At 42.3% G+C, this 14,770-nt stretch overlaps 1 protein-coding gene across 2 annotated transcripts in view; it reads right to left on the bottom strand.

The window, feature by feature from the left end:
- The window catches only part of AIG1 (androgen induced 1), a 161,914-nt gene that overhangs the window by 117,523 nt on the left and 29,621 nt on the right, over positions 1 to 14,770 (bottom strand). For both annotated transcript variants that reach the window (XM_087817660.1, XM_087817661.1), the window contains exon 2: positions 11,779 to 11,934. In XM_087817660.1, the coding sequence (XP_087673786.1) occupies positions 11,779 to 11,934 (156 nt within the window). The remainder of the gene's footprint in view (positions 1 to 11,778; positions 11,935 to 14,770) is intronic.

Raw genomic sequence — 14,770 nt, 5'->3', positions numbered from 1 at the left:
AGTTCACCCAGAAATCTTCTGGCTATTCTTTTTCTTCCTCAAAGTTGTTCTGCCTCTAAGAAGAGCTTATGTAGACTCCAGTCTTCCCAACAGTCTTTTTGTCACTATAAAGTGCTGAATTATCTCTCCGAGCTAAACTTTAACTAATATGAGTTCATTTACTGAGAGGATGACCTCGAAATAGACTGACAAAACGGAGTGTCTGGATTTTGGTCCTAGGCTGTAATGACATTTGAATACTGTCCCAGCACACGGGGACACCCACAAATGGCCAGCCACCTCACTGCCTCGCAATTGCTATGGAGATAGGACAGGAAGGAGGCTAAGGCTGTCAGTGTTTTTGTTCAGTTTATATGATAAACAAACTAGGGAAATATGTAGCAAGTTCTGTACATAGTTTGCAACAAGAAAAGAACTTTTGGAGAGGTTGGTGTATTTGTTTTTTAGTATCATATCAACTGTGTATAAATCTTCCTTCTTTTTTTCTCTATGAACAATTTACCCTCTAAAATTTTTTTTTTTTAAATATATCTTTATGGATTTCAGAGAGAGGAAAGGAGAGGGAGAGAGAGAGATAGAAACATCAATGATGAGAGAGTCATTGATCGAGCCCGCAACCCAGGCATGTGCCCTGACCAGGAATCGAACCCCGATCGCCTGGATCCTAGGCTGATGCTCAACCGCTGAGCGACGGCCGGCCGAGCTTACCCTCTAAATTTAGAGCATGGACATCTCTAAAGGACAATGCATTGGCAAATATTACTGTGATTCTTTCCCAAATGTGAGTAGTTGAGTTGTATGAGGGCTTTTCTAATACTTTGTTTTGTTTTTTTAATGATAAAAGTAACAAATGCTTATTGTGGGAATTTGTGTGGATGTTCATTTTTGCCTTTTAAATTACCCCGTGATGATCTATGTAGTATAAATAAAGCGGAAAGAGTCAATAAGCAAACAGTCATCCTTGGAGCCAAAAGGGCTCAGAGATGCCTGTTCCAGCCTCAGCCTCAGCCATCCATCTCCCTGACAGCACATCAGGATCGCTCCCTTGGCATCTGGTCTACCTGAGTTCCCTGTCATCTGCTTAGACCACCCCTTAGAGTTGCTAACCAATGGGGGGGGGGGGGTGGTGGTGGTGTGTGTGTGTGTGTGTGTGTGTGTGTGTGGCGCTGAAGAACACTTCTTGTCAATTAAGAGCCAGGAGGTTGTACTAAACTATTTAGGTTTGAGGACCAGCTGTTCAGGAAGGTGCCAAGATCGGAGAGTAACATCTGTTTTGATATTTTTTGTGCCAAAAATGCCAGGAGACGCAAAGAAAATCTACCTCGTGTGGATGACTTTTTCCTTTTGAACCTTCCTTTTTTTCTCCTACCTTACTAATCTTTTTGCTTGAGGCTCTTCAAGCACAAAGAGTTCACTGAACACCACTAGTCAGGTCCACCATGGCAGAGGTTATTCTTTAGGTGGGACTGAGGCAATGCAAGAACCAGCTCTCCTGGCCCAGGTGGCAGCAGCATCCCCTCCCCTCGGTGCACCAGTGCTTTTGGTGGCATCACAGTCTGCAGGGACCAGGGAGCTTCCTACTGTCTACTGCCTCTTGTTTACGTAAGACCCCCTTCTACATATGTGAAATCATGTCATAGTGTTTAAATCATGTCATAGTGTTTAACACTGCACATAGCACTCAATAAATGTTAATTACGTTTGCTAGAATTGAAGGTTTCTCCCCAATTTTCTAGCTTGCCTCACTTTTCAAGATAAAGTTCATACAAGTTCCTCTGTGTATCATGCAGCATCGTATCAAAGACACTTATCCCAATAGGCACGACTACATACAGGCAGCCTTTGCTGAGCTATCCTGAGGTCCCTGAGGCAGGACCACTTTGATTAACTGATTTGACCACTTCAAATCCTTGTCAAAACTAGGTGAGGGGACAAATTATAAATTTTAAAAGGAAAGATTTGACCGAGAACTCTCTTGACATAGCAGAACAAAATGGCTTTCGGGAAGGAATTCTTAGTAAAACATTTCACTGGGTAGGCACAGCTCATTGGTTAGGATACCCATGCAGAACGCACTGGATCATTTCTTGCCAAAAATATTATTTTGCAATTGTGCAGCTATGAACTATGCCTTCTCGGAAGCCCAGGGATGATTTACAGATGATATTGGATACATTTAGTAACCACTTAAAAAATGTAGTTAATTCTACTGATAAAACCTTATTTTCATATATTTAAAAATAGCACATTGGGAAAATATGTGATAGCTTAAGTCTGCATTCAGTTGTTGAGAAGACACGCGGGAAAGATTTTCTTTTCTTGCCAGAATTTGCACTTTGCAAACCTGCCTGCAAAACTGCATAAAACCATTGGCTCTACCGTGCCAAACAGCACATCAAAGGGAGACAACAGTGAGCACCAATGAACAGCCTTCTGTTAACGAGCTTCAAGGAAACGGCTCCAGTGACTTTGGGTCCAGCTTCTGCATAACTCCCTTCCTAATTCTGATGCATTTCCAGAAATTAGAAGCAGTGGTCCGCTCAGACTCTATGTGCATAGCTGAAGGCGTCTACCAGGTGAACGGTGAAGAACCAGGCTAGGTTTGCCTTGTTAACAAGTCCAGAGCTAAGAGCAAGAGCTCCATCGGTTGGAGTGGTTGGGTCCAAGTCCTGGTCCCACCATGTACTGGCTGTGGGCCTCGGGCAAGTGGCCTGGAAAGTGGAAGCCCCATCCTAAAAACTAAAGCGGAAGCACCTTCTGTGGAGTGGGAATGATGGAAAGTCCTACTTGTTGGGGCAATAAGAATGAATTAACTAGAATAAAGCCTTGAGCAGTGTCTGGCCCACAGTAGCATGGAGCAGACGTCAGTTCTCATTATCGGCTTTTTCAGCCTCTTGAGTTGTCTGGGGGTTTTGCCATGATGGGAAGGGAGATGATGAGAAGCCTCAGGCCATATAAGTGGAACCGCTCATCCACAGGCTGGAACCAAAAAGGAAGGTGACAGCGAACGCCTCTGGGAAGGCGGTGTCGTCATCAGAACTCTATTCAAGTGGCTGGGAAGGGGACAGGTAACATTTCCAAATATCCAGGCAAACATGTTACTGCAGCAGTGAATCCAGGGGCTGTTTTCCTCTGTGGACTCAATACTTATTTTACTGCAACCCCTGGGCATGGGCATGCTCACGCTATTTTCTGGGTGTGGGAGCGCTGAGGCTTCTCTCTGTCTAGTCATTTGTGCTTGTTTGAGGGGGTCATTCTGATCTTGTAGTTTATTTTTAAGGTGGAAAAAGGAAGAGGGGATCCTCCTAAGATTAAGGGGTGAGATGATAGAGATAAGTGCAGAAAATTCCTCTCCATGCATGCCTTCCAACTCCGGCACTTACACTCAGGACTCGTTCTTGTTTCACACCCCTCCCCAGTCTCCCCTTGGACCAATGAACAGAACTGTAGCGAACCCTGAAAAGCAGAAACGTGGACTAGACGGAAGGGCTCCTTCTCATTCTCTCACTGTCCTCGGGCCGCAGTAAAATCTGCCAACACGACCCAAAGTCCCGGTGCCCGTCTGTTCCTACGTGTCGATGAAGCACAGACCTGACCCACACGATCAAGGGACATTTTGAAGGGAAGCTTCTTGGAAAGTTGCTCCTCAGAGGTGCCTGGAGACGGCGTGCTGGGCTGCGGGGCTGCCTGTGAAGTGCGGCTGGCCATGCCCCGGCCCTCACTGCCGCCCGGCTCCCCTCCTCGCCCCCCACCTTCCCACCTGCGTCTCCGGGACTCGTCCCCCAGAGTCGGAATTATGCCTCAACTCTGTTCTGTATAAAAAGTCATGATGAATGAAAGTTCTATCCAGGACTGTTTATTTCATTTGCGATGAAATAAACAAATCATTAGCATGGTGATTGCAAAGGCACAGCTAACAGTTGGTAAATGTTGTGTAGGTGGAGAGTCCACCAGCTCCTTCCTCCGGGGAAAATGTTTCTTTTGATACAGGCTGATCAAACTCAGCACACTCTGGTCTGGCTAAAACAGGTAAGAGCCACCTCAAAACGCCCACAGGGACTGCAGCAATTTCAGCAACACCCACACACTACACAGCAAATCTTTCTTTCTTTCTTTCTTTCTTTCTTTCTTTCTTTCTTTCTTTCTTTCTTTCTTTCTTTCTTTCTTTCTTTCTTTCTTTCTTTCTTTCTTTCTTTCTTTCTTGAGATGATTGGGGTAGAAGGATGGGGGAGGGGCAGGCAAGAGAGAGACAGAGATAGATGCATAGAGAGACACAGATAATGAGAGTGGAGGGAGGGAGATATGCAGAGAAAGAAGAAGAAAAATGAATAGTGTTCCTGTTTCCTTTTCTATTTTTTTTAACCAACAACTAATATTGCATCTTGTTACTGGTCTCCCACACAAGGCATACAAAAGATCCTAGTTTGGGGGTCATATTTTCAAGAACAGGAATCACACGTCTATTTTATAATATGCATCACGTTATTAATATTCCTGAAGATCAGTTCTACCTTTTCTTGATCGCATATTTAATATATATTTCACTTACGGATATAAATGTGGAAAGAAGCTATCTTTATTTTCTGAGATCCTTCTGTGGCCTTTTGCCCGGAGAGAGTGGGAACGCTGTAAAATGATACACAGGGCAAGATAATTCGCTACAATTTCCAGGGGACTCTGAAAGGAAGACTTTACCCATTGTATGCAGAGCTGAGCTGGTCTACAGCAAGGCCTCTTCTGACAAATCTCGTAAATCCAGAGACTGAACATAAAACATTCGGTCAATCATGTAACATATCTGACTTTCTTTGAGAAGAACTTCTTTAAATGTCAGATTTGGATAGCTGTTTATGATAATACTGATAAAAGTGCACACAAAAAATGGTATTGGCAGAGGATACATGGGAAAATATATCTTGCGTGGCTAGGACAGAACCTGCGCATAATTAGCCTCATAGTTTTACTGTATCTACTTTTCATATGAACATAGGTAAACAATGTTACCTAAAATCCTATTGGTTTTCACTTACTATATTTCATTGTGATTCTCCAACTTCGTCACTTATAATATCTCTTGAACCCCCTGATTTTGTCTGGGGACCAATGTGCCAGCCCATAAGGATGAATCACAATTAGTTTGAGCCCCCAAGGAAGCCTCACCCCTTCTGCTCCCACTTGCTCTCCCAGCCTCCCATGCTGCTTGTTCTGGCCAAGTGACAGTCCTCGCCAGGAGCCCCGCGGGACAGCCTGCTGGCAGGGATCCTAGGGAAGGCTCATTTGCCTGAGGAAGAGACAAGCACTGGGGGAGAGCGACCTAAAGAGCTCCTTCCTCTTCCTGCCTCGAACACGGCTGCGAAGGATGTGAAGTCCGGTGTTTATCAGCCCCCCCGAGACTGTAGGTGGCAAGTCCAAGGACAAAAAACCGACGCTCTAGAGACAGACAAGTGGAAAGCGCCTGAGTCTCAAATGATAATACTGAGCAATATCACGCTGAAACTACCTGTTTACAGGCTTCTTGTTTTGTGAGATGTTACATATCTTTACTGCTTAAGTCACAGCTGGTTGGATATTCACTCAGCAAGTACTGAATTATTTAGACACGGCTCCTGACGTGTGGGCTGCATATCAAATATACAACCTCCCTGGCCTCACGGGGAATGTACCGAGTCAGAGGAGACATGCACTACAGGAAGAAAAAATTAACATGTGCTGTGCCAGGGAATGGTAATCATTACGGAGAATTTAAAGCAAGGAAAGGGGACAGAGATAATGGGAAGCTAATTTATACAGGTTGCTCACGGCAGCTTTTCTAAAGGGAAATCGTTTGAGTGGAGACAAACGAAATGAAAAAGTGAGCCAGGTGGATATCTGGGGATATTGTTATTTATGGACGAAAGCACCATTAACTTATACATCCAGTAAGTTGTCAGCCAGTCTTCAAAACGGAGCTCAAATATCATCATTTCTGGGATGTCTTCCAGGACCTCCCACTCGCTAAAATTAATCCCTTCCTCTCTGGGCTACTCTGTACCTTAGACGTGTATTATTACGTTCATCATGCCCTCTGTTAATGTACTTGCTGACACGGCTCATAAAGTCACCTTCTCTAGACTGTAAGACCCTCGGAGGACGAGGTCAATGCTGTCTACTATTTTGGCTTCTGGCACTCACTATTTGCCGCCTAGCAGACGTCTCTCTTTCGACTCCTCTGGGTGTCAATGTGCGGTTTTCACTGTCGTGTGACTCATGGGCACCTACAATAAAATTTTGTTGAAGTGAGATTATGTTTTGTGTTGAGGACATTTGTCTTGCAAGCATTGGGCAAGCTGACTACTCTGAGTTTGCATGAAAATCTTTGGTTTTTCACTCAGGAGAGACTACGTAAGATGGTTGAGAAGCAACCTGGTTTGTTATCAGGTTTACCTGTCTAATCACATTCTGTCCTTGGTCTTTTGAAAGGCTATCAGAAAAATAATTGTAGAACTACTCACTCACTTCTGAACAGTTCTCCTGGCTGGGGAGGAGAAGCTCAGTTTGCTTTTTCATCTTGAATGAGTCCTCGTGTGGAAGCCTCCCTCTTAGGCGACTCAACGCGCACTCATGTCAGTGCAGCGGAAATCATATTGTTGACTCAACTCTAAACGAACTGGGCGTGCCATAAAGCACAACCTAGCAGATGGTGTATTTTTAACTTCAAAGGTGTGTAGAAAGGAAAAGGGCATGTGAAGAAATTTATAGCATCAGCAAAGGCTTAAAAATAAGAAAAAAAGAAGTTGATTGTAGGTACCTATGTGAAAATTTAATAAAGAGTGGATCAGCGGATATTAGGTGTATTTTTAAATTAAATGTAGAGTTTGTAGAATAAATTAAACAATGTGCTTTTAAAAAATTTCCCCACAAGGAAAGGCATTTGCTTTTATTTATAGTCTCAAATAGAATCAAATTCCCTTCCCTGTGTATTATATTAACAGACATTAATATTAGTAATTAATATTTAATATGATTGCTTTCCATTTAAATCAAACTCTTACTTTTAAAAACTCAGAAATAAAAATAATGTATTTTAAATTGGAAAGGTATGAAAATCTAAATGTATTGCATCACAAAATTTTTCTTAAGGCTCTCTTAGAGTTAGCTAGTGTGTCAATACATGAAGATTTTCAAGAAACATTTTTTAAAAGATAATTCCTAGATACGTTTTCTTTGAGTTTGCATTTGAGACTTCAAAGTCCATAATCCATGTGTTCACAAGGATGAAAACAAGTTTTAAATACGGATTCTAGAATAAGTCGGTACATATAAAATATTCACTAAGTGTTCAGAAGAACATGATTATAATGCCAGAAATGGTTTATGTTGATGGCCAAATTTCAAAAAAGTTCGTCCTGGTACATGCCAGATTGTTCCTTATGTACTAGATGCTCATCGCGGGTTAGGACATTCCTGGACCTGTTCCTGGACCCGTTCCCTCTTTATTGAGGGAGGGACACCCCCCATCTTCACCCTGAGTGGGCCAAGGTTAGTTTGGGATCAGCCAGCATCTGATCTAGAGCAACCAAGTAGCACCAGGGATGAGAGCACCGGGGAGCTGATGAGCCTGGATTATGAGTATTAGGCAAGCTGAGCCGCTGCAGTTGAATGGGATGCATGGGCTTGAATTAATGGAAAACATACGACTGTCCTTTGTCATTGAAAGGGCTGCTCAGCACAGCAGCTGCAGTCACAGGTAGGACTTTTGAGAGGGGGCAATTTCACAGTCATCATCCTCATTTTTTGGCTGCTCTTCCTCTGCTTCTTCATTTTTTGTTGCTGTTGACACCTTAGCCTATTCTCTCAACCCGAAGCTTATCTTCCAGCGGAAAAGTCAACTAACTCACAGGAGACAAAAGACATTCTTAGTTGGATTCCTCCTTATCAGCATCGGTGCATCCAGACCACATAATGTCATAGAATTGTCTGTAATGCTCCTTTAAAAGGGTGGCAGGTTCAGAAATAAACTGCACGTGGTAAGAGGAGCCTCCCCTGGGCTATGCCTGCGAAGTGAGAGGCAAGGCTGTGGGAGCGGCGGTGGTTTCCGGGCATTAGCGTAACTAACCGGGGCCAGCTTAGCATTTATGGGAACCTACTCGGATCAGGCTGACAAGGGCTCTGTTCACTCAGGCCACCCTCCCTGATTTTCTCAAGGTCATGCTGAAACAAACTTTACTTCAGTTATCTTTGATTGGAACTTTTCATTATTTTTATACATCCTTGAGATGGAGAGAGTCCAGGCAGTAGACGCATTAGGTCCCGGGTCACGAAATCATACCGAGTGCCTCGTGCCCGCGTAAAGCAATTACTGTCAACTCTCAATTAACCTCATTTTTGGAGGAAGCATTAGCGTAGAAAATACAAATCTTAGATAACCTACTGTGTCTTTCTTGCTGCCACAGATGCAGCCGAGGTGAGAGAGAGAAAGAGAGAGAGATAATGGAAGCACCAAGAAAAGCTTGGGGTTGAGAGGTCTCTTCAGGAAAATTTGAGCGAAGGCGATAAATTCAGCTACCACTCTGCCCTCTAGTTATGCCCACTGCCCTTTTGCCCTGCACCAGGAAGCAAACATAACAATTTTTTACCCCCGCAAACTTCTGGTTCAAGAACAAAAGGCGCTGGGCAGAGGAGGCCAGCAGAAGGCGGCAGGGGAGGCAGTCTGGGAGGCTGGCAGTCACCTGCAGTCAGAGCCTGAGGCCTGGAGGGACCACCGGTGGGGTCCCAGCGGCTCTGCCCCCTCCTCCTCAAGAAGCCGAAGCCGCGCCCAAGGCTCCGGGATGAGTGCTCCGGTGTTTTACCCTTCAGGGTTTTGACTGTGTCAACCAACATGGTTAAAGGTGCTTAATTACAAATGTTATAATTAATCATTTGCTCCTATGATCAACATTCTTACACTACAGATTCCTACATGTAAAACTAGGTGCTCCCCAGGTCCTGGGCGCTAGTGCTATTCCCATCTTTCTCATGCAAGAAACTCTCAGGCTGGCACCTCACTCCAGGCCAGAAGCCACAGGAAGAGTAAAGATGACCCCTCTTCAAGTGGTTCCTTGTGGCACTGCTCCAGGAAGGGTTCACATTTCAATAAGGAAGAAAAATCTTAAGTGACAGAGCTAAAACTACAGTGATTTCCAGGACCCACCGAGCAGCTGGGGGTTCTGAGAGGAGATACAGAGGGGCAGGGACAGCTCTGAGGTCCCAGCAAAGGCAAGGAAAAGAGACCTGGGAAATAACCTTGGGGAAAGGAAGGCAACAACATTATAAAATTATATGTTTTGATGAAGAAAATATTTTGGATTTGTTAAAAGAGAGACAACAGACCCAAAATGCTGTTACTTGTGCTAGGCCCCATGTCAGCAAACCAAGATTTAATACCGATGCTAGCTTGCCAGAAATGCAACTTTAACCAGTTAACATGGAGTGACCTGGTCAGCATCAGTGAGATAATACAGCCCACAGGCCCCTTCTGTTCCCCTTAGGAGGGCAACCGTGCCTGAAACAACACATTCTTTCCTAATAATTTCCTTTTTCCACCCTCTTTCCGCCTTTAAAGAACCTTTCCTTTTCCATAGCTCTGTGCAGCTCCTTTCTATTTGCTAAATGGGATACTGTCCAATTCATGAATCACTGAATAAAGTCAACCTGATCCCCTACATCAGGTTAAATTTTTGTTATTTAAGAGGTTAAAAGTGTATAAAAAGCCAAATTAATATCCTCTGTAAATATGACTTTGCAATAAAATTAATGGGATCTGGGAAGAAGCTGTTTGCCAGTTTGGGCCTCAAAGTGAATTTGTGTGTATTAGAGTGAGGAATCTAGTAGAAATTGGATAAATAGGTATAAAAAGTCAAATGGCCCGTCCGGGCGTGGCTCAGCGGTTGAGCGTTGACCTAGGATCCAGGCGATCGGGGTTCGATTCCCGGTCAGGGCACATGCCTGGTTGTGGGTTCGATCAATGATTCATCATTGATGTTTCTCTCTCTCTCTCCTTCTCCTTTCTTCTCTCTGAAATCAATAAAGATATATTTAATAAAAAAAAAAAAAAGTCAAATGAAAGAGTGAGAAATAGTGGAAAACATAAGATTTCTGGAGACTACTGGCCAGGATTCTTCTTAATATTAAGGGGGGGGAGGAGGAGGGGGGAGGGGAAGCATACATGAACCAAATTCAGGAAGGACACTGAAAGCTGACAAATACCTCAAGTGTCAAGCAGGTGCAAAAAGTTTCTGGCCAAAGTCATGTCAAAATGCCTAAAGAGCATATGTAATGAGCTGTTAATGAGAGTGACAAGACTCACAGTCTACGCCCTGTATTCCTATTTGCTTTTGTATTATGTTACTATTCATTCCTTCCAGCGGAGGAAGAATTCCAGAGGCAATGGCAACGTCTATAGAAATACCAAGGGAGTAAGGGATAAAAAGAAACAAAAAAGTGTACAGGCTTAAATTTTCTAGGTAACTCTTTTACGCAGGAAGTATATGATTTTATTACCTTATGCCAATGGCAATTTTCTCTGAGATGACTACTTTGACAGAAAGCATTTGAATTTTTTAAGGCAAGTCCAAAGAAGGAAATACTAAGTACTACATAAAACATTTAACTCTGTTAAGCAACAGAATTTGAGAAATTTGCTAGATGCACCAACCTGAGCACCTATTTAGGTTTTCGGGGGATAAAGGTGAGCGAATGAGAAGAGGAGTGACCAGATTATAATATACCCCTTGGGTTGTTGTCAAGAGCTAAGGGATATTTTATCTAAGAACATATAACTCAGTACATGAAGAAAAGCAATTCACTAATTGGTCTTAGAACAAGCATGTAGAGGCTTCCACCAGCTGTAGATCTGAAAAACATGTAAAAGGGTTTACAAACGACTTCCGTCCTGACCCTTACTACCCTGAACCTTGGCTGTGGTGCCTGTGCCAGCCCAGGTCACTTGGGTGTGTGTCTGCTAGTCCCGGAAATCAGCTGGCAAATGAAAAGGCCTGAGTCTGAATTAGGTAATACACTCTTACTTGCACTCACAATTTGAGATTTATGAGTTCTCTCATTCTCCTGGCTCTACACAGGTAAAAAAATCTATAGAATCTCACGGGTCCCTGGCTCTTTAAAGAAACATGGTTTATGTTTCAGACAGACCCAAACATGTTCAGAACATTTACTTAAGTGATATTAGCTAATGGGTAACACAGCTGGGTAACTGAAGAAGTATGAGTTAATGCTGATTTCATCTTTCCCAAGTTCAAAAATACTAGAACGATCATAGACCCAAGGACCACACATTTCAAGTTCGGGCAGGTTAAGAAACTGTTGAAGTGTGTCCCCCACCCCCTAAAAATTCATATTCTGAAGTCCTAACCTCACAGTACCTCAGACTGTATTTAGAGGTAGGGCCTTTAAAGAGAAAAATTAAGATTAAATGAGGTCATTGGGGGCCCTAATCCAATATGTGTCTGTATAAGAAGAGGCGCGTGAGACACAGATACACAGAGCGAAGAACCCACTTATAAGCCAGGGAGAGAGACCTCAGAAGAAATCGACTTTGCTGACACTTTGATCTCACACTTCTAGCCTCCAGAACTGTGAGAAAATGAATTCTTTTGTTTAAGCCACCCAATCTGTGGTGCTTTGTGATGGCCGTTACAGCAAACTAATATTGCAACCTCCTATAATGAGCCCTTTTCCCCCTGAGAAGTCTGCAATAAGACCCAAGTTGCTTTTGCGGTTAAGTGTATTCTACATCGTACTCACAACCCCAACGGGAAAGGCCAGCACAGCTAACATCCAGTCCCGAAGAGAGATGAGCTTCTTGAGTTGCCTCTCTTGTTCCTGGTTCCCACTCCCTCTAGTCAGAAGACTGGAAAGGTCAGTCAGCACACAGATGCCGAAAAAGACAGCCTGGATCACCTGCAGGGAGACAACAGCTGGTATCAGTCCATGACCTCTACAGAGGCCCAAGCTGCCCAACGGCAAACAAACTACATGTTTGCAACACAACACATGATACGAGGGGATCAGAAGCACATTTAAAAAACTGGCCATACACATGAAAAAGGAGAAAGATAGGTGAGAAAATTCATCTTAATACCATTACTTCCATTTTTGTTCATCTAAGGACAAATGCAAAACATGCATGCACACAAGGGGTTCAAGAGAAGGGAACATCAATTATCAAAATGACACGCCCATTGTTTTAAGATATCACACCTGTGGTCCAGTTATATTGACTAGTGGGATTTAACAAACATCTAAGATGTGCAAAGAACAGGATCAGGGTAGCCTGAATAATAAATGAGATAATTCAGCCTGAATGTGAATGCTTTCATCTTTTAGATTCAGAAATTTTTACCAAATGAAGTGGTAGAAAGCTTCTCGTCTGTGAGTCAGAGAAATCGACTGACTGCAATAATCAAGCAAATTTTTGTTGTCAAACTTGAACTAAATGACCTCTTTCTCAGGTTTTCCGTTTTTATGAATCTTCCGTTTTAAATCCTCATAAAGCATTGTAAACTTAGATACTCTCATCATTTCCCCAAAATAAAGTGACCAACTGTACATTCCCAAATCAGTTACAGACTGAATTACTTACCTTAGCTATGTTTAATTTGCACTGTCACAGAGGGAGAACACTGAAATGCTACAGCCCAGTTATTTGTGAAATTCCTAAAGTGGGGGTAAAGTATTGATGATTCAGAGCTATGAGTGGAGGCAGTCAGCATACTGTAACGCAGCTGAGCAATGATAATTAAAATTATGAAAAGGGCAGAACACACAACCCCTGGGCTCAAAGTCATGCTCATTTATCACTAACAAGAGATTCACGAATATTATTCTGGTTTCTTCTACCAGAAATAATTTCTTGATGATGTAGTTATTTGTAAAAGATACAATTTTACTTATTACCTGCTTAAAAACCGTAATTTTTTTGGTAAATTTCCATGGTGGCAGTGGAAAGAACCGGTGAAAGCTCTGTGCATGGGTTCCCCACTGAGGCACAGAACAAAGGGAAGAAGGAGCCTCACAGTTACCCGGGCCTATCCCTTAGCACGGCACTGACACATGCACTGTAGTTCATTCTGTTCAAACTCTTCCCGAAGCCACTTTGAAAATTCCCCGTAATGGAGACTCCACCACTATATGTAAATAGAAGTCCTGCAGTATGTTTATATACAACACACTGGGCTCTTCGGAGCTCACCAAATCCTGCTATTATTAGCCAATCTTGTCGAAGTAATGCCATATTCTTCCTAATAACTTGGCCTCTCTTTTAGCTTCAATGACTTAAGGTTTATTGTTCTTTCTAGAACCAGAAATACCAGAGTAGGAGAAGCTAAGACTTCTACAACTGAGCGTGGCAAAACCGAACGGTTGGCAAGAATCATGTTGTGATGACCAGAAATGATTTGAATGACTCAGGGAATAATTTTACACTTGGAAACATGTTCCATAGCATATCTTATGACTTTAGATGTTAGAATTCAAATCCTTTTCATGCTTCGGATATCTCTAACTTTCCCTTCTGCCTTCCTCTTTTGCTGTTGACCTGAAACAGCTTTCTGCCTTTAAGGCCTCATGTGGGAAGATCAGGTCTACATGGTAATGTCCCTTTCCTAGGGTGAACACAGTCAGAGGAGTTGTAGCTCATTAATTCTCAGGTTCTCGAGACTAGAGTGGGACCTCTTTGGTGGACAATTTAGAAATTTTGTTTATCACAACTAATAAGCCAATGGTGGAAATAAAATGGAATACTAACACGATCGAGGCGATCAGAAAGAAAAAGTCATATAGTAAGTAAAAGGAACAATGAATAGATGAGGCAGAGAAAACAATAAGATATCAAACTTTAATCCAACAAATGTTTATAATTACATTAAATGAAAACGGTTTAAACTCTCCAATTAGAAGTCAGAGACTAACAGATTGCATTTAAAAATCAAACAAGCGAAAAGCACTTTAAGTATAAAGATATACGTTTGTTAAAAGTAAATGGATGCAAACATTAAGCATAAATTGGTATAGCAATATTAATATCAAAAATAAGTTTCAAGATAAGAAATATTACCAAAAATAAAGAAGAGCCTTTCATAATGATAAAGGGCCAATTCATTGAGAAGGCATAGTGATTTTAAACGTATATGTACCTAAGAGATGAGCTTCAAAATAGAAAAAAACAAAAATTGATTTAACAAGGGGTCCAATTACTCAATAAAGTTTGTTGGATAAATAAACAATTCCTTAATTCTTGGGAAACAGATGCTTTTCTGAAGGTTTTTTAAAAAAGGAAAGAGGAGAACCTTAAAATGCAAAAAGGGGGGAAGGGAGAAATAGAATCTCATATTCTAGAATAGAAAAATGAAAAAATTACTGCAAATACAAATGTAATAGTCTAAACATTTTGCCGAGTGAAAGATCAACAGTACTATGAAGTCTTTTCTTCTTCTGATCCAATGGAGTCATCTAACGGAGACTATTACCTGGTCGCTGCCCTGTCACTGTCTGTAGACCTCTCCAGTAGCTTGCCCTGCTTGTCACCACAGGACGGCCCCCACCTCACTGGAACTGCTGTGGAAGACTCTCCCCAAATTGGGTACAGGGAAGTCAGGGAAAAGAGATACCACACAATGATGTTCTCCTAACTTACATACATCACAAGGCAGAGAAAAAAACTGTTGGGTTTTGTTATTTTGTTTTTTTATTCAAATTCACACCGATGAATTCTCAAAAAAATAATCCCTTAAAATTA

Source organism: Miniopterus natalensis, chromosome 5 (assembly GCF_054644295.1).
Source record: "Miniopterus natalensis isolate mMinNat1 chromosome 5, mMinNat1.hap1, whole genome shotgun sequence".
NCBI lineage: Eukaryota > Metazoa > Chordata > Mammalia > Chiroptera > Miniopteridae > Miniopterus > Miniopterus natalensis.
Note: the sequence above shows the minus strand (reverse complement) of the source record. Positions and strands in the feature narration are given on the sequence as shown.